Raw genomic sequence first — 24,655 nt, 5'->3', positions numbered from 1 at the left:
TGCTCTGCCAGTCAATCCATGGTGGTTTCTTTCGCAGCATAGACTGTCCCCTGGCCATCCTAATCATCTTTCTGTGCCTTTTCAGGCATGGGTGGGTCACTAGAATCAAATGCCTTATCTCAGCTGGGATCCTGGGTTCTGCACAGTAATGCTGGTAGTTCTCCATCCCACTGGAGAGTTTTCCATGATTGTATTTGTCCCTTTTTTCAAACTTCCCATGTTGATAATGGGCAAGTATCCAGAGATCAACCAGTTCATTTAGGCTTTTCTATTGAGCTCTACTGGAAAGGGCTGACTGGAAATTCTTGTTAATCATCTCTAAGTGCATGGCCGTGCAGTTTTGTATGTCCAGTCTTCATCTGGTTTCTATTATGTCAGTCTGGATGCTTCTTCGATTCCTTGTGGAAGCTAGTCCACCCTGCACTGACTGTTCCTCCTGAAGGTCTGTAATTCAGAAGTCCGTTTGGATTCCTATCAAATGTAGACTGGTACTTGGACAGCAATTTTAACTTGTTTCCACAATGTCTCCAACTTGGAACACACTTCTATTTTTAAAAAAACCCAAATATAATTTAGTTATGCAGATGCAGCTGACATTAACTACCCTGCTTAACCCACTAGCTGATTTACAGTTATCTAATTACCCAGCAACACAAATGCTCAAGTGACCAGAAGTAAAGTTCATTGAGTGTTCAAGCTTTGATTATCTATTTTATTTATTTTTCCTTGTAAAATTATCGCTCTGATAGTGAATTCACTCTGATGGTAGTGCTGAGCTTCTTTTTGATGGAAAGGTGGTGGGGAGGAAAGTAGAACATGTATTTTTGTAGACACTGGCTTGCTCTGGTAGTCCTTCATTAGTAATCCACCTTAGTCTGTAGGAAACCATTCTGATGGTACTGCTCCTGAAGATACTTGCTGTCATGTACTGTGCAGCTGGCCTTTCAAAATAAAGAAAAAGAGACAGAAAAGCATCCATACATATTGTACAGCTGTGGAAGCAATTCTAAAAGAAGTATTCTCTTGCTTGCCAACTTCAGAGCTGGCTTCTAGGCAAAAGGGATGGGGATTATGGCCCAGGGTATCTGTAGCAGCTTTGCTGAAAGACATGTGAGAGGATGCTGTGTGTACTGAACCAAATCTCTGTCCACTAGGTTTGAGAGCACTGTGCAGGTTGGCAAACTGCAGGACCTTATCAACCGAAGTAAGATGGCGAGGTGTAGAGGACGATTTGTTTGCCCAGTCATTCTGTACAAGGGAAAGGTAAAGCTTCATGGGTTACCTGTCTTAACTTAGAAAATAACCTTTCTCCCTGCCATTCGAACTGTGCAGCCATGTCTTCAGTCAGTTGTCACCTTTCTGAATGCTGTAAAAATCTGTTCTTAGGTACGAGCAGGCAGCCTGTAGTAGGAGGTAGCATTTGCTATCTAGGCTGCATAAATCATTTGTGGAGACTTCAGGTTATTTTAACCACCATGTTGTGAGCATTGCAGCAAAGAGCTAACATTTTCTGTGTATGTATGTCCCTTCTGAAGGACCAAAGATATTTGGTCTTTGAGAGGGGAGAGACAACAGTTGTCACTTCCTGCCCCTTACTTTTCCCAGCGGTGAGCTCCTTTTGAGTAACTTTTCTCCTTAAAGATAGTTTCCCTTGTCTGTTCCCTGGGGATGCAAGATTGCATAAATGGCCTTAGGAATGTGTGGACTTGTCTGCAAGGGGATCTGTAAGAAAGTGAAATTAGTTTCATTTTTATGTGGATTATTTAAACCGTATTGAAGTCCCATAGGAATAGTCTCACTTGGCATTTAAGTAGCTTAATTTGGTTTTCTTAGTTCAATTTAGAAGCACTGTATGAATAGCAAAACCATACCTGTGACAATTTTAATCTAGCTTGACTGAAGCCATCGTGGGATGAACCTGCTGACCTTTTTCTGCAGGAGTGAACTGCCCAGAGTCATACTGGGACCATTCATAATCTTATCCACAGGAATGTGGAAACAAGGCTCAAGTAGGGTATTAACAGAGCATGGAAGCTGCTAACTTGGCAGGAATTGACTGTGTTAGTGAATTGGAGAACTGGAAGTGAAAATGTGATTTAAAAACTAGCTACAGATAAAGGTAATTGGGAGTTTGATGTTTTTGGAGAACTTGATCTGGACCAGGGTTGCAGGGGAGGATGCTGAGGGGCGGTAGCTGTAGGTACCAACCATTTCTAGGTAACATGAGGGAAAATAGGCATGAGACCTGGTAAGGGAAAGACCTGGAGCATGTGTGGTTAATAATAAAATCTTCCTCCAGCATATTTGCAGATCAGCAACGCTGGCCGGCTGGGGAGAGCTCTATGGGCGCACCGGCTACAACTATATCTTCTCAGGTGAGTGAGGAGCCGTTTGTTTCTGCCTGGTAAGGCCTGTCGGTGCTGGGACAGTGACCTGCACGTGAGAGCAAGCCTCTCCTGAGAGCCAATGCAAAGCTCTGGCGTGGACCTGCTTGTGTCAGGCCCCCCGTAATAGAGCAAAGACTGAAATCTCGTGTCTGTTTCCAAGCACCATAGTACAGGACGGAGTGCTCATAAGAAGCAGTGACAAAAGAACTTGAGGCTGAACAGGGAGTTATGGGAAGCATGTAGGCAAGTAAAGCAGCCCAGAGGATTTCGGGGACTGATTCCCAGACATCAGGAGTGGGAATAATGGAAGAAAGAGGGCGAGAACTTGCTGTTGTTTGACTAATCCTTGGGAATTAAATCCTGCTAATGGTGAGATATACTGGACTCTAGGGAAAGCTCTTCAGGGGGGTGTTGAGTGTCTGTAGTGTGGGATCTGAAGCCTGGCTTAAGTAAGCACTGTGTAGCAGTGTTGGGGTGTCCTTCTGGCTGTCAGCAATGGGTTTGACCTGCCTAGGTCCTTTGCAATGACAAGGAAAGAGCAGGCTACATTAGAAAACAGGCTTTTTAGGAAGAGGAAATGTGGGGAACTACTGAGAGCACTCACATGTGGAGAGAGGGTACCAAACCATGACCTTTCTAGGCACGTGCATGTCTTGTCAGTTTGGGGGTTGAGTTGGTTTACACAAGCTTCGGCTCTTAATGCCTTTCTTGCAGGAGGTTCTGATGATGCTTGGGCAGATGCAGAAGACATTTCAGAGGAAGATTCTGCACTTAGGTTTGTATGCATCACTGGGATGGGGAGAAGGGAATTTGTACCAAAGCTGTCTGGCTCAGCCAATCAGTTCTGCTCTTTCCTAGGCTGGGCTTTGGGTACAGGCTTGAGACCGTCACCAAGCTTGGAGTCTTGCTTTCCTTGCTTTTGAAAGAGTCTGGAATGCTAATAGCTGGCTGAACCCAGTGTAACTGAAGCCTGCTAATCTCTTGCCAGAGGGAAGGGCTGGAGACAAAAATAATATATTGCCATTTAAAAAGGTATTTGAATTACACAGATGCGTTTACTTCATCAAAAAGTACATCTGCAGGCTGAAGAAATTGTTCTGTATATTACGTGCTTGTTGCAGAACAATGAGATGTGGGGAGGGACCCTAAGCACCAAGTTTGCAGTATCAGTTTGTTGCAGAGTCTGACTGATCTGTGGAGACAAGGCTTGTGCTGTGCAGCTAGAAGCGGTTTGGGGAAGAGCTGTGGCAGTATGGTGCAAAGAATCAGACTCAGCGTGGTGAGTCTTCCATGCTCATCTTGCGTTGCCTTGTTCTGTCTTGCAGGAATGCAGACTCCCAGCTGTTTGACAAGGTCAGAGGGCATGACATCAAGCTGCTTCGATACTTGTCAGTCCGATATATCTGTGACCTGATGGTGGAAAACAAGAAGGTGAAGTTTGGCTTGAAGTGAGTCTAGGTTCATTTGTTTTTCTGCAGGCTTTGGATCGCAGCTAGTGTAGCCCTTACATGTGAATTGCTATTGAGTATGCACTCAGCATTCTGGGAGCAGTCCCTGAAGGAGATCAGTTAGCTAGTGCTGTAAAAAGAACCACAAGGTTTTAGGCCAGAGAAAGCTGCATCAACGGGCAAGATAGCTGCTTTCATCTGTCTTCTGCAGTCTGAGTAGGTTTTCTCCATAAAGCTTGTGGTGCTGCGACACTCACCCCTTCAGAAAGGGGAAAATAAAGGACCTCTCTGCTTGGGTATAGGAACAAAGGGAGGTGTTTCTTCTGGTATTTCTCTCAGGGAAAAGCTTTAGTGGTTTTGGGCTGTACCCAGTTTATTGGGATGTGTTGAGTAAGTTCTGCCCCACTCACTACTGCGTCAAGTCACGGCGCAGGGAGATGTGAGAGGTAGCTTTTGGGTTGCTAGTATCTCCATGAATAATACTCTACAAATGTCTGATGTTTTCCTCTTGTCCTGTGCAGTGTGACGTCTTCTGAGAAGGTGGACAAAGCTCAACGTTACGCTGATTTCACGCTTCTCTCCATCCCATATCCAGGTACAGGACTGATGTCCAGAGGGACTCCCAAGGGACAGGTGACAATCCGTTTCTGGGGACTGGGAGCTACCTGTGTGTGTGTGTGTGTAGTGAAATGACTGTGGCTTGCTGAATATTTCCTGTGCTCCCTCTGGAGAGAAGCTCTTTTAATCAGAGAACAGTGCAACAAATCTGGATGCTCTGGTAATGTGAGTCAGCATTAGGCACTCTTTGAACTAGCAAAATCATTTCTCAGCAGCTCTAATTAGTTCAAGCATGGAGAAAAAGCCCCAGAGGTGGAGCTGGGGTCAAGATGGCCTTTGACACCCCCACAACTCCAAACTACTACTTGGTGCAAGATACATATCTTGCTCTGTGTTATGTAAACCCCTAATTCCTAAGAGTATTTTCTAGTCCTGGTGTTTCAGAGCACCACTGTAAGATATCCTCAGTGCTAGGCAGAGCTGTTAACCTGAGCCTGCAATGTACGACTGAGATGCAGACCACTCAAGCCTGTCTCGCTGGCTATATTGGTCCCTGTGCCTAGCAACCACTGCTGGGTCACTTGCTGCACTCTTAAAGATGAGCTGAATATTGCTGCCTGCCTGCTGATGTCAGGCTTGGTGATAGGATTGGATGTGAGACTGCTGTGCTTGAAGTCTGTCTGCAAGAAAGGACTTCTTTCTCCCTTGTGCACCAGGAAATGGAGAGGAGGAAAAAAAACCAAAAACAAAACCCAACAAAACTGTTGTGGATGATCCAAACCCAAACTTCTCCTTGATTGCTAGTTGTTGCCCTTAAATGTATTTTCTTTTTAAAAAAAATGACGTGTATTTCCTTTCATATAGAAATGAATGACAACTCAGAGAAGCTGCATGAAGATTTCTATTAAGTTTGCCATGCAGATTGCCAAGGTGTACAGAAATAAGAGTACTGCTGGTTTCTGTAGCATGTGGCACAGATATATGTTGCTGCCATATGCCTCGCCATACCTAGAACATGAGAGAGACAGTGTGCACAGGTCTTTTGTAGGATATGTAAAGAACGAGGAAGATATAAGCTGTAGCGTTGTTACTGTATGGGGATCTGCATACTATATGCAATATTCAGTGATGGTCCTTCCTCTTTTGCCATCTGGGACAGCTGCTTTCTTTTAGCAGCTCTTCAGTGCTACAGTAGAGGTAAACCTTGTAAAACTGGAAATTCTGCCTGCAGATGTTGCCTGATTTCAGCAGTGCTGGTCCATAGGGAAATGTTGTCATTCTGTTAAATCTAAGACATACACATCTAAGGATGAGCAACCCATCTAGTGATTGGCCAAGTGCCATGATACATTCTTACTGATGTTTCCAGGTTTGCATTACAAGATACTCTGTTTATAATTTGTCTCTAAAGTTACTCTGAGATCCTGTTGCCTTAGGTGAGTGACGCAGTGTCCAGACATAGAATCTTAGCATTGTTTATGTTGGAAAAGACCTTTAAGATCATACAGGCCAACTGTTAACCTCACGCTGCCAAGCCCGCCACTAAACCTTGACCCTAAGTGCCACATCTACATGTCTTTTAAATACCTCCAAGGATGGTGACTCCACCACCTCCCTGGGCAGCCTGTTTCAGTGCTTGACAGCCCTTTCAGTGAAGAAACTTGTCCTGACATCCAACCTAAACCTCCCCTGGCGCAACTTGAGGCTGTTTCCTCTTGCCCTATTGCTTGTTACCTGGGAGAAGAGACCGACCCCAGCCCAGCCCAGCCTCCTTTCAGGCAGCTGTAGAGAGGGATACGTCCCCCCTGAGCCTCCTCTTCTCCAGGCTGAACCCCCAAGCTCCCTCAGCTGCTCCTCATCAGACCTGTGCCCCAGCCCCTTCCCCAGCCCCTGCCCGGCTCTGGACACGCTCCAGCCCCTCAGTGTCTGTCTGGGAGTGAGGGGCCCAAACCTGAACCCAGGATCCGAGGTGCGGCCACACCAGTGCTGAGCACAGGGGGACGGTCACTGCCCTGGCCCTGCTGGCCACACTGTTTCAGGTACAAGCCAGGATGCTGTTGGCCTCCTTGGCCACCTGGGCACACTACTGGCTCAAGGTCAGCTGCTGTCGACCAGCACCCCCAGGACCTTTCCCACCAGGCACCTTCCCAGCCTCTTCCCCAAGCCTGCAGCGCTGCGTGGGGTTGGTGTGACCCAAGGGCAGGACCCGGCACTCAGCCTTGCTGAGCCTCACACAATTGGCCGCAGCCCATCAGCCCAGCTTGTCCAGATCACTCAGCAGAGCCTTCCTATCCTCAAGCAGAGCAACACTCCCACCCAAATTGGTATCATCTGCAAACTTACTGAGGGTGCATTCAACCCCCTCATCCAGATCGTTGATAAAGATACTGAACAGAGCTGAGCCCAGGGGAACACCCCTGTGCCTGGCCACCAGCTGGATTTAATTCCATTCACAACTACTCTTGGGGCTCAGCTATTCAGCCAGCGTTTTACCCAGTGAAATGACTGTCTAGGGTGAAAGACTTGGGTTAAAGTGGGGTATCTGTAGAAACTTTTGTGTTCTGCAGTGCAGAAAAAACCTCTTTTCCATTTGACTGGTAGTTGGCATTTGTAGATGCCTCTACTTACTGCCATAATCCCCCCCATTCTTTGCTTTAAGCTGTTCTTTAATTGGAGTTAAATCTCAACTGACAGATTGCTTCCTGACTCTGTTTTGAGGGCTAGTGCTGTCCTTCCACAAAGATTATTTTTTTATTATTATTTTGCCGTTGGTGTTACTTGTGACTTGCAGGGTAGGAATCATTGCCTGTGCTCGGTGCCTGGCACAGGCATGTCGTGGTAACGTGGGCGCTGTGGCACCGCTGGGACACACACGGTACATCGGGAGAGGTGTTTTGTGTAGCCTGCAGGCAGCTGCAGTGCTAATGGTGCTGCTCAGCTGTGACTAAGTGACTGCAGTTTGCAGCAGAGACTTCAAATAGTTGTTTTGAGAAGAACAGAGCCAAAGGATGAACTTGAGGAGGGGAGGGCTTGGGGGAAACCTTGGAAGTGGTTATGTACCTGTTTCCTTCAGACAGGGCAATTCACATGTTTGAAAGAGGAGACTTAAATGTGAGAGAAATCACAGCCATGTCTGACAGAGCCCTTTCTTGTTACCTGCAGCAGATGCCCTGTGAAAGTTGGCTTTCCCCAGGGCTCCGCCAACACCTCCTTTTGCTGGTTGCTTCTCACGCAGCATGACAGGCTGATGCCTTAGATCTGTGCAAAAGCCAGTGGCCCTGGAAAGTGTAGCTCCTTGGTGAAACCTCTTGTTTGGGAAAGAATGAAATCAGTGCCTCAAACTCCACGTTTGCTGCGTGTTTGGAGTTTGCCCTTTGCTGTGTGAGTGTGTTCACTGCCAAGTGCTCTGGGTTGTTGCTGCTGGGAGGCTGTGCTGCACCCTGTACTGATGATTACTGCTCTTCTCTTCCTGCAGGCAGTAGTTTTGATTGGTCTGGTGTTCTGGAGCCTGGGGCTGCCAGCACTTCCAGTCCCACAAGGCACTTCAGTTGTTAGATATCAGTTAGCTGAACAGTTGCTCATGGTCTTTTTTTCTTGCAGGCTGTGAATTTTTTAAGGACTACAAAGACCGGGATTATACAGCTGAAGGTCTTATATTTAACTGGAAACAGGTATATGGGTATTGCAACATGGAGAGCTGTGGGCTGTACCGGGCTTAAGTCTTGCCTCAGAGTTCCTGAGTGATGGTATATGTGCCATGCTTATTTCTGATCACAAGGAGGAAACCAACAGGACAAACAAAACAGATAGTGAATGTACTAAATTATTCATTGTAAAATTCCTATGTAAAATAAGTGAATTGTTATCCTGAAGTCCAGGATGCTTGACCTCTCATGGGCGGTATGGGTTGCTCCTGTTTTTGAATTTGGTGTCTTATTGACAGCCTCTGTTCTCAGGTCTGTCTTCATATTCTGTGTCCTGCTGAGGAAGATTATTGAGTGGAGCAGCCCTACAGGAATTCAGAAACTAATGTGATTTGTCCCTGACTTTCACCGTTGGGAGCACAGAAAAGCTCCGCTTATCCACTAGTCCTTCTAAGAGGCTATGAGTTAATTCTTAGCACTTTTTTGCATCCAAAGATGCTTTGCTGAGATGTTTTCTTCTAGGTGCACCATTTGGCATTTGTTGTTTTGTTTTTTCTGGAACTCGCTGCCTTCAAGTCATGGCTTTTCTCTGACCAGTTGTGTTTGGGTTTTTTGCAGGATTACGTAGATGCTCCATTAAGTATCCCAGTCTCTCTGACCCAATCTCTGAATATTGATTGGAGTGAGTACCAGGTGAGCAAAGCAGGTGTCTCTGTGGGAGATCAGAGACTCACTCAGGAAGCATCAGTAAAGATTTGAAGTCTGACTTGCTCCTGTTGCCATAATCTGGCTCACTTCATACCGTCCCAGCGGGAGCAAGACTGCTTACTTGACTGTTCAGAATGGCAGTGGAAATCCTCTACCCAAAAGCTCTGTGGCTTGGTGTGTCCCGAGGCAGCTGACTGTAATGTCAAATCTTTTTCAGTAGCTTGCATAAAGCTTGCAATCCATTGGGGAGATACGTCACTAACAGGGGTAAGGAGCATGCCAGGAAAGGGAAAGCAGGATTACTCGTTGGCAATCTTCGCTCGGCACATGCTTGCAGTGGGCAGGCTTCCTTGGCTGCGGAGAGTCCTGAGAGAGGTCAGCTTACCTTATGTGAGCAGTAGGCCAGTGACTAGGCACCTTCTTCGTGGGCATGCAGGGTGCCTGTCCTGTAGGAGAAGAGTAGAAAATCATAACTGACCGTGGCGTGTCTCCATTCCTTATTATTGTGACAGCATCGCAAATGATAATTGGATTCTTATGTTTTCCCAAGCTTCAGGGTTTACCTTTGTCTGTTCATACCAGGGAGCATCCCCTTACACTGCTGATTAGTGTGCTCCATTTCACACATTGGTGGACGTACCAATCCCCCCAGGTTTTGTGGCGATTGACTGCTGGAGCGTGTTGTGCTTCTGTGCTCTGTGGCTGGAAGCACTACAGAACTAGCAGAGCTCCCTGTGCTGGGCCGGTGTGGGTCAGTCAGTGACATAAATAATGTTTAAGTGCCAGCGTAAGCAGAATTGCAGAAAAGTAGCTTGCAGTGTTGAAACAGAACTAATGGGACCACAGCATGTTTATGGCTAGAACCTTGTTCACTAGAATACTGAGCAGCCAGTATTTTAAAAAGGATATTAAAAATGGAGGAGGGTGTAATAAATAGATGCAGAAATGATCTGAGGACTGGAGAAGGTGCTTCACTTAAAGCTGAAGTTCTCAATCTGTTTAGCTAATCACAAAGGTGATGGAGGGTTGACTTGATTAGCGTGTAAGTGCGTTTTCAGGGAGAAGATACTAATTCTAAAGCACTCTTCAATCTGGGGAAGAAAAGCTGCACAGGAAACAATATCTGCAGTCTGAAATCAGACCTTCAAATAAGGAAAAGCATTCTTGTGTATTACTTTTGAGGATGATCTATTGGAACATGCTGCCAAAGGAGCAGTGAGCTGTCACCCCTGGCTGAGATGTTTCACTGGGCAGAGATATTGCCAAGCACAAGCTTCAGGCTGTATTTGGGGCAACTGAACAAAACTTCCTGGTTTCTGCTATAGAAAGATCAGACTGGATGATGAGATAATTCCTCTGGCATAAGCACAAGATTGGGTTGAATTGGGCAGATAAAAGACTTTGGAAGTATGGGGTTTTCTGCCCCAGGCTGAGCGTGTTCCTCATTTCCCTACTCTTTTGTTGCTGTGCAGGCTTCATGGCAGAGCAATATGTTCTTTGACTGACAGTAGTCTTAAGCGTGGTTACACACACAATGCGCACACATGCAAGCACACAGCAAGTGTTCTATTGCTGGGGGTCAGATGTTACTTATACCGCTAACACTGTCACAATGAAACATGTTTCCCTCTCCTTGCCTTTTCCTTGCTAATGCGATCCTATTTTCCTGAAGCTAGTTCTGCCTCTGATCAGACCACTGAAATTCCCTGCGTCTTCTCATGACACAGTGGTTAAGAGTGGCATGCTTGAGCTTGTCCTGATGTTTTTCACCTGCATCTCTTGTAGTGCTGGAGGTCTCTGAGTTCAGAGCCCTTCTGTGGTGCTGCTGCTACTTGGGCGTTACTGCACAAGCCCAGTGCCTGTCTGGAGCAGCTGGGAGTGGGTCAGCCCTCTGCAGGCAGCCTGCTGGGGCCGTTTGCAAGGGCCGTAGAGTTTTGAGCAAAATGCTTGGGTTGTGGGAACGAGCTGCTGACTTTGGCCTACTCGCCCCATCGTGCTACTTGCGTCACATACACAACTGTAACATGGCTGCTGAGCCCTTTGGTGAGGTGCATGTGTGCAGGGGGCTGCAGAGCAGGGTCAGCACTCCGCAGGTGTTTGCTGGCTCATGTTAGTCTCTGAGCATGGGCTGCTTGGAGCTTTGGGGCTGCTGGCAAGCAGGTTCTGTGCCAGCCAAGCAGACAGCAGAGATGTCCTTTTTTCTTTTTTCTTTTTCTTTTTTTCTTTTTTTTTTTTTCCCCACCTGGTCTCTTGTCCCAGCGTGCCTTTTGCAGAGGATGGGGGGATTGATTAGAACACCAAGGGGAAGGTCTGTCTCTCCGAGGAATGGCTGTGGGATTATTTCTGCTTTGGTGGGGTTCTGGATAGAGAAGCCAAGAGCGTGGCAGGTTCTGAACTGCCAAACACCCTTTTGTTGTGGGCAGACCCTTACCATCAACATTTCCCTTTCTGCAGAGCTGGGACCTCGTACAACAGACACAGAACTACCTAAAGCTGCTGATCTCCATCATCAATAGTGATGGTAAGGTAAACTCCTTGCTCCCAGCAGTCTAACCGGAGCAGTCGCTGTCTCTGGAAGAACAGCTGATGATATTAGTGCCACTGTGGATCAGTTCCCAATACAGAAGAGATACTTTATAGAGAGCTTCACTTCTCTCCCTTCAAAACAGGGTGATGATCCTAGCATCTCAAGGCTCCAGCTCCCTTAGAAAGGGTCTTGCTGGTTCCTTGAGAACTCTCTCCTCCCAAGGATGGAGGGATATCTGAAAACTTTACCTAATGTTTTACTACTTCAGAGCTGAAGAAAAGAAACATTTTTTCCTCTGCTTGTTGACTCCAGCTCTTATTTTGCTGGACACCCGTGTTTTGTCCCGCCAGCCCAGGGTCTCATTAGGTGCCTACTTAAGAGCCCTTTCCATCTTCTGTCATCACAGCCACCCCAACTCTTTGAAGGGTAGATATTGCCCTGTGTTGGCATCCCACTCCCTTTGGGCACTGTGACTTTGTACCTAGCACCGTTGGACAGATGGAGCTGTGGCTGGCTCCGCCAGCATGGCCATCGATAGACTCCTGCAGCAGCTGTGTTGGGACACACTGCAAATTTTGTGGAGAGCCCAGGATTTGTGCCCTGTGTGTGGCTCCGCTCAATGTATATCGGTAGGAAGGCTGGTGAGACTGAAAAAGTGGTGAGTTGGAGCAGGTTTCTCTCTGATGTGGGGATACATTGTGATGGTGAGTTGCAGCTGCGTAGGTGTATGTTCTGCGTAGCAAAGTGATGTTCATACCTAGTGACTTCATGTCCTGAGCAGCTGTCAGAACCAGTACAGCACATCAGCTGGGGCTGCTGACAACCCAGGACACTCTGAGCAATTTGTTGGCTGCCATATGAAAGACAAAATGTTCTGGCTTGGTGGCTGAGCTCTGCGCTTGAGCCTGGGCTGTGGGGATGGAGGGTAGCTTGTCTCTACAGATTTGCCATAAAGAAAAGTTGTTGCTCTTGTTGAAACATCCGGGTTTTTTCTTCTTCCTACCTCTGGAAAAGATGACAGCGGGCTCCTGGTGCACTGTATATCCGGCTGGGATCGAACTCCGCTTTTCATCTCCTTATTGCGCCTCTCCTTATGGGCTGTGAGTACCTAGCTGACCTGCTCTGCTCCTGGGGGTGATTGCTTGGAGGGTGACTGTGTCACCAGGAGGTGGTGGTAGAACAGTTAATGTTCCTTTTGAGGGTCTTGGCTTCAGAGAGGTGTGGTTTGGCTTTGATGTGGAGCCCAACACGCTGTCCTGCCATCAGACACAATATCACAGGCAGGTAGAGCAAGCTGGGCATCTTGGATCAGCATGACAGTGTTCAGTAGATTGTGAATTCCCATGTGCCCAGGGCTGCTGCCTGAAGGTTGTTCTCATTTGCTTTGCAGGATGGGCTGATCCACACGTCGCTGGAGCCATCCGAGATTCTTTACCTGACAGTGGCCTATGACTGGTTTCTCTTTGGGTAGGTACATTAAGTTTTACTCACACAGATATCCCTGCATAGCAGGCTAGAAGCCTTCAGGCCTCATCTTTGGTGTTTGCTTACAACCAAAGGTGGGTGTTGGGGCAATTCCCAATGAGCTGTGACAAGAGAGGCTGATGCTTTTGGTTGTTTTTTTTTTTACCTGGAGGCTCAGGCATCTGGCGGTTCTTGACAGCTTGTGCTTTTCTGCTGATTCTGGCTTCCTGCGTCTGACTGAGCTTTCCCTTGCTCTCTTTTCCAGGCACATGTTAGTCGATCGACTCAGTAAAGGAGAAGAGGTGAGTGTCTGGTGGGGGCAGTGGATGAGCACTGCTTTTTGTTCTCAAGGTACTTGTTTATGGTAGCAGCATTCACTGCCTGCTTCTGGTAATATCAGTGGTCTGGCTGGGCTCTAAAAAGATTGTTCAGGTGCTGGAAAGATGAGGCAGGAGCCTTTCCCATCACTTCCTGATGCATAAGGTATATAGGAATGCTTTTCTCTCAGTCTGCAGTTTGGTTGGTGGGTGTTAGTCCTGCCAGTTCCCCTGCGGTGCCATTAGTGTTCAGGCCCCTGGTGAAAGGGTGCTAGGACTTGCTGTTCAGCTCAGCAATGAGAAGGGATGCTTAAGGCATGTGACTCCTGGGAGCTTGTAAATAAAGTTGTGTTGTCTGGCGTGCTTGTCCTGAGTGCCAGCCCTCCTGCCTGGATGCTGCAGCTGCATGTGGTTTGCATGTCATCGTAGGCTCATGGAGCAGCTTGTGCTGGCTCCAGTGTGTGTATTTGGCGGGGTGTATCTGTGGGTATACAGATGGGTCTGGGAGGCAGTTAAAATTAGTGCAACTAATTCTCTTCGAAACTTTTACTGTTTAACAGCAAAAAAATGATTGCTCTGACTGTAGATGCAGTTCACTGTAATACTATTTTTTGATACAAATAGAGAGGTGGGGAGTATGTCTAAGCCTTTTGTTAATCCCCTGCTCCTCAGACTCTCACTTCACTAGGGGATCCCCTGCCTCTGAGCAGCAGAGCCAGGACCCTGGCCTATTTTCCATCTTCCAGGGGTCCAGGACCCCTGTGTTGGTATTGTTATTCCCATTCATTCCTTTCCCAGAGCTCTGCTGGCTCTAGCCCGGCAGCTCTGCTCTGCCGCCTGCTTGGCCCAGGGCAGAGCTGGCAGCTGCAACAGGAGAGGGGTGCATGGCTGCCTCTAGCACTCCCTGCTCGCTGTGGCAGGAGGAGAAGGGCTCAGCTCTGCGCGGGTAGATGGGGTGGCAGAGGCACCGCAGAGCGAATACCACAGAGCAGACGTGCGTGGCAGGGCACGAGCTTGGGACCACAGATGCTCCAGGAACCGCATGCTTCCAGGTGTGATACAGCTGTGGTGCGGAGGTGGAGCATGCAGCTCTAACCCTGCCAGTCCTGCTGGGCTTGCTGCTTACCTGGGTGTGTAAGCAGAGGCTGGGGGCCATCTCTTTTCCATTCTGCACTGATGGCATAAGTACCTGCCATGTGCTTGCGGCATGTGTGCGAGGCATTGATAGGGGATTTGTCATACACCTTCCTTTCTGGGCCTCCCCGTGGCAGGAAGAACAGAGGGTCGGTTTGTGTAAGAGAAGGCCCAGGATGGGATGGTGGCAGCCTGTGGCTGGTAGCTGCAGATTTCTTGCTATCTCCTCGTCAGCACCTCCCCGTGAAGATAAGAGGCTGCATGGAGCCTCAGGTTCATTCCTGAACCACTCTTCTCTCTCCCTTTGCTCAGATTTTCTTTTTCTGCTTCAATTTTCTGAAGCACATCACCTCTGAGGAGTTCTCTGCTGTGAAGTCGCAGAGGTAAGGAGCCTGTGCCTGCTGCTGCATGGGCTGCAGAGCCAGGGAGCTTGTTAGTGCTGTTTCTTTGGGGAGATGGAAACCCTGGTGTCCTGGCCCAGTTTTCTTTAATTTATTCTGCACTCTGAAGGCTGCAAAATGGGGACGAGGCTTGTGAGGTGCCACGTCGTGCTCTGAAAAAACTGTCCATGCTGAAATGTGCTCTCTGCTTAATGACTGTCCGTGGCTGCTTTAGCACGGATGAACCCAGAGATATGTGCTCTGGCTGAAGCAGGCTGTGCAGCAAGCTCCTTCAGGCACTGCTGGGGGGAGCGGGGTGGCTGTTCTTCAACAGACCGCTAAACGTTAACCCCTTCCTCTTTCAGGAGGGGCAGAAAGAAATAAAGCCCACCCTGGAGACTGAATAAGCACATCTGCCTGCAGCCTGTTGCCACCCTCTCAAAGCACAGGGGATATGGGCTGGGACTGTTAGGAGAGTCAGATACTGCGCACCGGTCCCATCCCCTCCCTCTGCCCCTGCACAGCTAACTCCTCACTGCTCTGATACTGCTGGGTACTACAGAGATCTGGCTATGGTCACCCTCCACGCAGCGCTGAAGTGTGGTTGAGGTAACTTTGTCTTTCCTTCCCCAGAAGGAAGAGTTTGCCACCTGGCTTCACCCTGGAAGAGATCTGCATGCTCAGTGAGTGCTGCTGCCAGGCATCGGTGTCCCTGGGTGCTGGTAATGGTCGATTGCCCTGGGGGGCTTGGGTTCCCAGCCTCAAGGTGACTACAAATGGCTGTGCTTCCCTTGGGGCCTCACAAGAACCAGCCCCAGGGCACGGGGGAAGCGTATTGCTTAAAGGGAGAGAAGGTGAGCAAGACCAAGCTGGTCTCCAGGTAGCTGTGTTTTCTTTTCTCTAGAACAGAGAGATCGAGGTAGCACCACAAGTCTGAGCAGTGACTTCTCCCTGGGGATGGAAAGCTCCCCTGGAGCAGCTGGGAGCTTCACCTATGAAGCAGTGGAGCTGATGCCAGCAGGAGCACAGGCTCAAGCAGCATGGTGAGGAGATAACCACTCAGTGGGGCTGCAGAGCAAAAGGTGCAGGTTCTGAGCACGGTAGAAAATATACGTCTGAAGTCCCTCACCCTCCAGGTCTGCTCTCTGTGACATGGGTTTGTTAGAGGGGAGGGAGGAATTTGGCTGTCAGAGGCTTTGCTGCAACTTGTGCTACAAGAGCTGCACCAGAAGTTGGAGACCACCCCATGTTCAAGACTGTCAGGCTTCTGCAGGGATGCTCCTGAAGCTTGTCCCCTGATGAGGGTAAAGCAGCTTTATTTCATTTTCACCACTTTCACTGTTAAACTTCATCCAGAAAGGATTTCATTACTTTTAAAAGATGGTTCCGAACTACCCGGAAAATAACATTTGGCAGCAGCCTCCCCAGGGAAAGATAGAGACAGTTTAGCTGCCCTAAAATGAAATCTCATCAGTTTCTGGAAGAGATTATACAGGGGAATATCTGCAGTTAATGGTAAGTGGGCTGGGTGGCCAAGAATCCCCTCTAAAGTTTAGCCCTTCTAACAGCACCAGGCGTGTGAGCTGAAAGCAGGTTGCTGCCTGCAGCACTGCTTAGAGATGCTTCTGGGAGGGGGAATATGCAAGTCTTGGTGCTCCCAGTTGATAGAGGGTGACATAGGAGCCACCTGGGGATGCAGGTAGCTGTCTGGAAGCAGGGACTGGGGCAGGTATCTGGTGACTCTGCTGCTCTGGGACGGGCGTTGTGCTTGCTTGTGGAGTTTCTGGTGCTGTTCGGGGATTTCAGAACCTTGCTGTAGGGTTGCCCCTCTCAGTTTAATTTTTCTCTCCTCTCCCTCAGCACATGTGAAGATGCTATTTTATATTGCAATTATTTTAAATTAAAACTGGGTTGTGCTGGAGGCAGTTGAAAGTCCTTTGGGACTGAGCCTGCAGCCATGCTAGTGGCAGCAGCCTTTCCGAAGCACATTGCGATTCAATTTATAAAACGCTGAGAAGAGGGGAAGAGAGAATCTTCCTGCAGAATCACAAAATGGAGACGGGGAGTCCTAAACTGCATTTGCCAAGTGAGCAGCACAGAGTCCTCTTTAACACACAGAGCCTTCCTATCCACAGCAGAGTGACTGCAGCAAGTAGAGAATAACTTTCCACTTGCCTGGCTGCAGGGTAGTAAACTGGAAGCATTTGTGTTGCTCTGAGTGCTTAGGATATACAGACTAGATCCTGCAGCACAAAACCTACACATGATTTTCACAAGATGTGAAGTGACCGGAGCATGCTGTAAAAGATCTGCTGCACTTGTGTATATCACAGCTTGGTTTTGTGATGTGTTTTCTAACTCTGGTTTGCTTTCATTCATGTTGGAGACGTGGGGCTGTATTGGGGCTAGCTGCTGCTACCACAGGGATGCTTTGGGCCCGTGCTGTGGGTGTGAGCTTGGGGAAGGGAAGGCTGTGAGCCTTGCCATGAGTGCTTAGCAAGAGGACTGGTCATGGATGTCTTGCTGGAGGTTGTTGAGACTGTTGTGGAGAACAGGTAGGGCTTGATACAAGCTGGGTGAGCTGGGCTGTGCATAGTGTGACAGGGGAGAGGAGGGGATGTGCTTCATTGTGTTGTCCTGAAAACAGGTAGCCTCAAGGTCTCCTTGCAAGGAGAGGCATTTGGTTTTCAGTTGTACAAGCCTTTTTCTGCAGGCTGTGCTGGGAGATGTTGGCAGCTATAATAACATGAGATGAATAATGCTTGAGAGAGGCTGTGGTGTGATGTTTGAGGGTGGACACACTTCAAGAAATGGAGAGGATATCATGCTTTCCACTGTACAATGAGCCTGTCTTTAGCTGCAGTAGCTGACAGTGCTCAAGATCTCAAAGCTCAAAGAGATGCCCTTCCAGATTTCAGGAAGAACAGCATCTTTTCTCCTTGAGTTTGTTTGCTTTAGACTTCTCCTTTTTACTTGTGTACATAGGGACATCTTTGCCCAATTCACGGTGGTTTTGGAAGGGGAGAAATTCTTGGGACTCTTCCAGGAGAAAAAAAAAAATTACATCAAAAACACTGATGTAAGAAAGAAAATCTTCTGAACATGGAGCAGCAGTGATATGAATTAGTCCCAGATACGTGTGCCTGTTTGGCATGTAGCTGGCTCGTACTGCAAGTTAAGGCCTGATGCAGCAATGGACAGTGAATCATGCCCAAGTCTGAATATGCTGGCTAGAAAAGCAGCTAGAGCAGTTCTGGGCTGTCAGCACAGACAGGGAGAGGACTGAAGTGCACCTACATCTGGAGTGACTGTCAGCTCTGAGCACGTGGTCAGAAGTGTGGTCAGTGATGCCTGAAGAGAATCACTAAAAGCGAAAATAACACCGGAGGTGTGGGGGAAATAACGCTGGTGCTGTCTCCCTGTTACCCTCATCAATGTGCACGAACGCCCACCTGGGTTGAGCTCCTCGGCTGATACGCTCTGTAGTTAGAGCAGATTGAAATGATCTTTCCCTGCTGGGAGGCCCCTTGCTTGAGGCATTTTTACAGCTAGACTAAACAAAGCAATCGCTGTATTCGTGTGGGCCGATGCATTCTCCTGTCTCTGATTTCCAGGTAACGTGGATGTGATCTATAAAAGAATGGGCTAAGATGGGTTGAGCTCAGTGTACCCCTGTCACTGAGCGGTTACCGTGACTCATGGTTCCTTGGGAGGGAGGAGGGCAGGTTCAGTGGGAACAAGAGCTTGTAGCTGCTGGGGTAAAATCCAGCCTGTTGTGGAAAGGCTTCCTAGTTGGAGTATGTGGGAAAGCCAGCTTTCTCACCCGAGTCCTCCATCCCACAGGAGGAAGAGCTGTGCATCATCACCGCAAGCTGTGCTCTGGAGCAGGGCACAGCAGTCTGAAGACAGGCTGCCTTCTGCCGGGATGGTCGAAGTCAAGTCCTCCAGCTCCTCTTCATCAACCCATTCTGATAACTTCCTGAGGATTGGAAGCAGCCCACTGGAAGTGCCCAGATCCAGGTGAGATGGGATGGAGTACAGCATTTCTCAGCAAAATGAGTGTCTCGTTAAGGGAGTGCAGGGCTGCACTTGTGTGGCTCTAAGAACCCCGAAGCATACGCGTATCTACAAACAAGCTTCAGGAAGCCTGTTCCTCTCTTAGCCTGAGCTTGTGTGAAATGCTGGCCATTAAACACAGAAACTCCCGCCTCAGCCCATTTAGAGGAGTGAGGAACTGTGCTGATAACAGCTAGGCGTCTGTTCTGCCTGCCCTCAGTGCATGCTTCAGCTCCTGAGCTCTGGCATCTCTGCATCCTGCATGCTTGGAGCTCACAGCGCTTCCTCTGTTAAAGGCGTCCACAGGGGTTTGAAATGGCTGTGTTGTGCGAGGGAGGAAGCCTTTCAAACCGAGCAGAACTCACTCTGCATCTTTCCTCTCCCCCTTTCCGCCTTGCTGACCTTCCTGACACTGCAGGTTGGAAAAAAATCTGGGTGCTGGTGGCAAGCAGAGGTAGAATCTGCCGGGAGCAAGCTGCGAGCACTGTGCCGGCACAAAGGATTTCACCTGGAAAGCTGTGTGTTCCCACTGGGGAATGGGGACCCTGGACCTGATCCTAATCTCATGCCGTAACAAAGGATATTCTGGCACCCTTCTGGAGTCTGATGCTGTGGTAGGGCAAAGTCGAGTGGTGAGCTAGGCTAGGGAAGAAAGAACAGAGCCTGTGGAGCAGACACCGTGTGTTTAGGCCGACAGCGGATAAAGAGGCTCTCGATAAGAGGTTGCTGTTAACAGCATCAAATGCTTGTGTAGTCTCTGCAGGTTTTCCAGTGAGTCTTTTCTATTGATTCCCTTCAGAAACAGCCACCAGCCAAATTTTAGTACTCTCTCATCACGTGGAAAATAAAATTACAAACAAGTAAAGCACTGAAAATATATCAGACTTTCTTACCAAGTGCCTTGATTCCAGAGAAAAATCACCATCTGGCAGTTTTCATAAATAATGCTACTGTTCTCCCCAGGGAAAAGAGATCAATGGAATGGTTTTGAGTTGTTGCTGGGACCTACCTCCACGTTCTCTGTAAAATGAAACAAATCTCCCAAGAAGAAAATACTGGGAAGAGAACAGCTTGCCTTGGGGGCTGCTTTTGTTCATGACGGTAGTGCCGCAGTTCCTGTGTGTGGTCTCATGCCATTCCCAAGACCTGACAGGCTGCTTAGTGCTGGGCTGGTGGTGAGCGAGCTTGCAGCAGTGCTGTGGAAGAAGCGGTTTATAATGCTTCAGCCAGACTCTGCTCTGCGAGAGTGAAGAGGAGAAACAGAGTAAGCATTGAAGGGGCTGAGCACCCAGTCCCTGGGGTTTATGTGCCAGGGGCTTGGAGCTGCTAAAGCCAGCAGTTTTTGTCTGGCTGTGTCTGGATTAGGTGTCTGTAAGCTTTTGGATGATTAGTGCCCGTTGGTGTCAGGTGTTCAGAAGCAGCATCTCCAGGGCTTGAGGCAGCAGGCAAGCAGGGTGGGGGAACTTGTTACTTCCAGGCCAGAGTCCCTAGGGGTGGCTTGTCCCTAGGGGTGGCTTTTCCCTATGCCCCATAAATATTCCTGAGAAGGAGCTGCAGTAAGAGGTAAACGTTCTGTGAAATCCACTGTAAACATTTTTCTGACCTTTATGATAGCTCCTACTGTGGAACAAAGCCATCATAACCCTCCAATGCAGCAAGGTTGCACCAGTTCACTCCCAATCCCTGCTGACTTTTGTGGACAAGGCAGCGTGAAGGGCTCAGCTAGAAAAAAATACATGATGGGATAATAAGGGATAAAAGGGGAGCAAACACCATACACAGCCTGGAACCAAGCGGACAGGAGAAGGGAATCAGTTGTGAAGCCAAAGTGGTGAAATTGGCTGCATGCAAAGATGGTTAGCCTGCTACAGTTATGCTGGGTGGAGACTGTACACCTGCATGCTCTCCATCCCTGGTATCAGCTGGGTTTGCCCTCTCCTCTCAGTGTGCAGGCTGGAGGAAATAAGCCTAGAGACCCTGCAGGGGTGGGTGGAATTGTCAAGGCAATGGCTGAACTAAGCTTCTCTTTCAAACCAAGTTGTCTGACACATTCATGCTCCTTCGCCTCCTAGTCCATGGCCAGATCAGTCAGTCTGTGCCCTGCCTGCCTTCCCCGGGGTAGTGCTGCTAACAGCTCTGCTAGCTGAGGGCTTGAGCAGCGTGTTGCCTTGTCAGACGCTGACATGACTTGCACTTTTGGGGGCCTGAACATGGTATGTTTTCTCCCAAGAGAGGGGTTATGTCACCACTTGGCTTTGGTCTCCCTGCTTGGACTATGTTAATCTGCATTTGTCTGGTGAGCTCCATGCAGGTAATGGATATCACAGTACCTTCAGCCACCGTTTTCCATCCTGAAAAGGATGGATCCCATCGGGTGGATAAAGAGGAGTGTATCTGTGATGGAAGGAAAAGGTAAATTCTTTCCCTTCACCCCAGAAAAGTGGTGGGACTAGGATGGAAAGACTGGAGCACAGAGACTGATCAGGATGCCAAAAATAACTTTATCTCTACAGTGCTGCTGGCAGGGTTAACAGCCAAGGCTCCTAAGATGAAGAAACTATTGTACTTGACTTCCTAATCCTCTGGTGGTGTGGCCATAGCAACAAAACACTTAACCACTGCAGCAGCAGTTGAGGAAAAATGGTTGCTTGTAAAATGCCAGCAGGCACCCTTAAGGTAGTTCATGTAAACAGCCCAGTCTGGGTGCTGGCAGGCAAGGGAACGTGAAGGCAAGCCAGCGAAGAGAGATGAGCAGAGCCTGGGAGGAGAACTGTGATGTCCCAAAGGAAGGAGTCACAAATGCGGAGTCAGCTGGTGGGAGCCAAGCCCCTCTCCTGACCAGGCCATGTCAGCATTCCGGTGCTGACAGTGCCTCACCAGCTGGTCTTCTGAGTCCTGCTCTGATCCAGAGGTCCTGGGTATCCGTAAATCCCAGGATGGTTCTTGTTAGGCAAAGCAGAACAAAGGCAAATTCTTAGCTTACCCCAATGCGATGGTAAGATCACATCTGCTGAGGGCAAACATGCATGAAGATACTGCATAGCCTATTTACAGAGTAGGACAAGGTGCTGATTGTTCTACAAGCAGAGTCCGAGTGTGGCAGATAGCGTGCATTGAATCGAGCTCCCTGCGTGCAAGTGGGTAGCGGCTTGCAAACCATGTTCTGTGTTTGCATTTGACACAGTCTAAGCATCCCATGGCACTGCAGGAAACCCCTGTATCTGTGTCAGGGATTTAGTGTGTGTGTACGTAGCGCTAATGTGGATTAGCAGTTGGATAATCTTTGGTTGAATGTGCTTTTGCTAAGTCAATTAAACAAAACCCAAAGTACTGTGATCTGGAGAGTTGAGATCTTCAGGAGTTAAATTGTGGACGATCTGCTTTGATCAACAGCCACACAGACCTCTTACTTAAAGGGCTGCAGACTGTTCAGCTGTGGGTCTGGGGGGAGTGCAGTGAGCACAGAGAGGGACAGAGAAGCTGCTGTCCCTTGGCTTTGGGTGTTGTGTTGATCATGCTGAAACTGCAAGCACACTGTGTCTTGCTCTTACAGCCACCTGGCTTGGAAGCTGTAACTGCGGTTTGACAGCTTGGGATAGTGACCACAGCAGGACAGGAATTGTTTACAGGAATGTTTTCTGGAATTATTGCACAACTGTGCCACAAAATGGGCTTGCCGGCTGGCACATGACTGCTGCAATCAGAAATAGTTGTGCTCGCAGAGGACTGGCTGCTCAGGCTGTTACGGCACTAACACAGCCTGTAGAGAGCTGTCTGGGATTCAGCCAGGGCTCTCAGCACAGCTTTCTGCCAACTCCTCCTTGCCAACATTTCCCACGCAAAGGTGGGAAGGGCTGCCCTTTACTCCAGGTTGCCACAGTCTGCCTGTGCACACAGTACCTACTTAACGCTTCGATTTGAGGCACAGAGCATATGCTGGCAAATGAGCTGCTTCCCAAATAGTCCTAGGTGTGTAGAAATATGGCAGGTGAGCGGGGGCAGCACAGGGCAGGATGAGAGCCTAGCTGTTGGCACTTGGCACTCATCTCAGTTACATATTAAGAAAGGGAAGGATCCCTGACTGTTGCTCTGCCTCCGGTATTGGCTCTCCTCTGGTAGGCGCGTGTCCGTGTGCTCTGAAATACTCTATCTTGTGCAGCATGTTGCATGGGAAGCGCTGACCTAATTAAAAGGAACCGTTCCAGGCTAGGAGTTGCCAGTTTATGGCCTGCTAGAGGTCCTTCCTTGTGTGAAGGAACAGCTTGCAGCTCATCTCTGTTTTGCTAATCTAATTTTGTTAATCTTGCACTTTTGAGGGAGTTTCTTCCCACTCATGGACCTGAAGAGGTGGGTGTGTGAAGCTCACTTTCATTCTCTTTCTGTCTGCTATTAGATGTCTGTGGCAGAGACAGCGACTTGAAGGCTTGCTGTATCTCATCTCCCCTAACCATGTCAGCTTTGCTGTAGTCATCCAGCTGCTTCCCAAGACCTTCCACACTGCCCTCACAGCTAGCCAGCCTCTGGCATGGCCGTAATGTGTTCCAAATGTGTTGTTCTTAAAGGCTTGGGGACTGGTCCTGGTGTCCCAGCAGCCTGTCTTGCTCTGGGGGCCTCACTGAAGCCCTTTTTCAGCCTCTGCAGCAAGACTTTACAAGGAGCCTTCAGGGACAGAAATAACAGGAAGACTTTCGCCTCTAGCATTGATGAGATTGTGCTGGGATACGTTTCCCCTAGAGATCTGGTTTTGGTCTCAAGCCAAGTTCAGCTTTTAAGAAGCTCTGCTGTCCTTGCAGTGCAAATGCAAGGTTTCCCATGCCGTGCCTTCCCCACCTGTCTTGCCCAGCCGTGGCCTCTGCTGTCTCTTGAGGTTTTTCAAGATGTTTGTTGGTTGTGACACTGCCTCAGGAGCCTCCCTTGAGGAGGTATTGGGGATAGAGGGGAAAGTCTGCCATGATCTCTTAGCTCTGCTGGCTAGGCTCAGATATATAAACCAGGAGAGAGATGACCTGGACTCACTGCAGAGTCAATCAGCTTATTCAATTAATCAACAAGTGTTTATTCTGCTGCCTGGAGGTGAGACACAGAATTGGCTGCCTTGAACTCCTAGACTCCTGTGCTGTTAGGGTAGATGTAACTTGAGTAAGTGCACAGCTGCTTGGCAGGGCCAGGGACCCCAGGAAGGCTTAGAGGGCTAGGAAGCCGCCAGGAGTGGCTCCTTGTGGAAAGTACACGATGCTTTTATCAGCCTATTCAAGAAAGGATTCAAGAGGTGACTTGAGAGACCTCCAAGAGGTGGTATAAGATCTAAGTCTGATCTTAGCTGACAACCATGGAAGGTGACAAGCAACTGGAAGCTGAGGCCGCACACCCAAAGCAGGAAAATTTTCTGCTCATCTTCAGCACAGACTTACAGACCAGTGTGATTGATGATACCAGGCACGGGGACCTTTTTACTGTCCCTGGGGCCCTGGATCATGTCTTACTCCTTTGCTTGGCATGGCATGGGCACAGTCTTCTAGGCAGGCTCCTGACACTACTCTCCCTTTGCAAGAACTGCAGAGCTCTGCTCAGTTCTCTTCACCTGCTGGAGATCCTGCCGTGGCCCAATCTCTCCTCTGCCATCCAGTCTTGCCCTCTTCAAAACCTTTGTTTCTGCCTGGCCCCAAACCTATCCTCTGTTCAGCAGCTCATTACTTTTTTGACATAGTCATGCCCCTGTCTACTTCCAGCCCAAGTCCATTGCCTGCAGACCTCCTTACTGCTTTAGCTGAAATAAATTCTTGCCACTGTGTGTGAGACTGCTATTTTTCCAGCCTGGCTGTGCTGTACTGTCAGGAGGTGACATCCTCCTCTTCCCTCTGCACTGAAGCAGTGTTCCTCTATGCTTCTCCCTGGCTTTCTGCACTCTTCCTACTGTGCTTCCAGCATGGCACCGTGCTCTAGGCCCAAATGCTCTCCTTCACGCTGACTTCCTCAGCTTTATCTTCCCAAGGCAGGGAGAGTAGTAGATGTCACTGAACAGCTGCTCCCTT

The 24,655-nt window shown here is 48.8% G+C and overlaps 1 protein-coding gene across 3 annotated transcripts in view; it reads left to right on the top strand.

Annotated features, from left to right (window-relative positions):
- Window positions 1-24,655, top strand: part of MTMR14 (myotubularin related protein 14) — a 34,379-nt gene that overhangs the window by 4,343 nt on the left and 5,381 nt on the right. For all 3 annotated transcript variants that reach the window (XM_055804233.1, XM_055804232.1, XM_055804234.1), the window contains 15 exons: window positions 1,155-1,263; window positions 2,300-2,375; window positions 3,102-3,162; window positions 3,713-3,835; window positions 4,357-4,430; window positions 7,994-8,064; window positions 8,656-8,730; window positions 11,200-11,266; window positions 12,287-12,372; window positions 12,663-12,739; window positions 13,002-13,038; window positions 14,500-14,570; window positions 15,201-15,250; window positions 15,472-15,610; window positions 18,411-18,587. In XM_055804233.1, coding sequence (XP_055660208.1) covers window positions 1,155-1,263; window positions 2,300-2,375; window positions 3,102-3,162; window positions 3,713-3,835; window positions 4,357-4,430; window positions 7,994-8,064; window positions 8,656-8,730; window positions 11,200-11,266; window positions 12,287-12,372; window positions 12,663-12,739; window positions 13,002-13,038; window positions 14,500-14,570; window positions 15,201-15,250; window positions 15,472-15,610; window positions 18,411-18,587 — 1,293 coding nt within the window. The remainder of the gene's footprint in view (window positions 1-1,154; window positions 1,264-2,299; window positions 2,376-3,101; window positions 3,163-3,712; window positions 3,836-4,356; window positions 4,431-7,993; window positions 8,065-8,655; window positions 8,731-11,199; window positions 11,267-12,286; window positions 12,373-12,662; window positions 12,740-13,001; window positions 13,039-14,499; window positions 14,571-15,200; window positions 15,251-15,471; window positions 15,611-18,410; window positions 18,588-24,655) is intronic.

The sequence above is a fragment of the Falco peregrinus genome, chromosome 5 (genome assembly GCF_023634155.1).
Source record: "Falco peregrinus isolate bFalPer1 chromosome 5, bFalPer1.pri, whole genome shotgun sequence".
NCBI lineage: Eukaryota > Metazoa > Chordata > Aves > Falconiformes > Falconidae > Falco > Falco peregrinus.
This window is presented reverse-complemented; position numbering and strand designations above follow the sequence as displayed.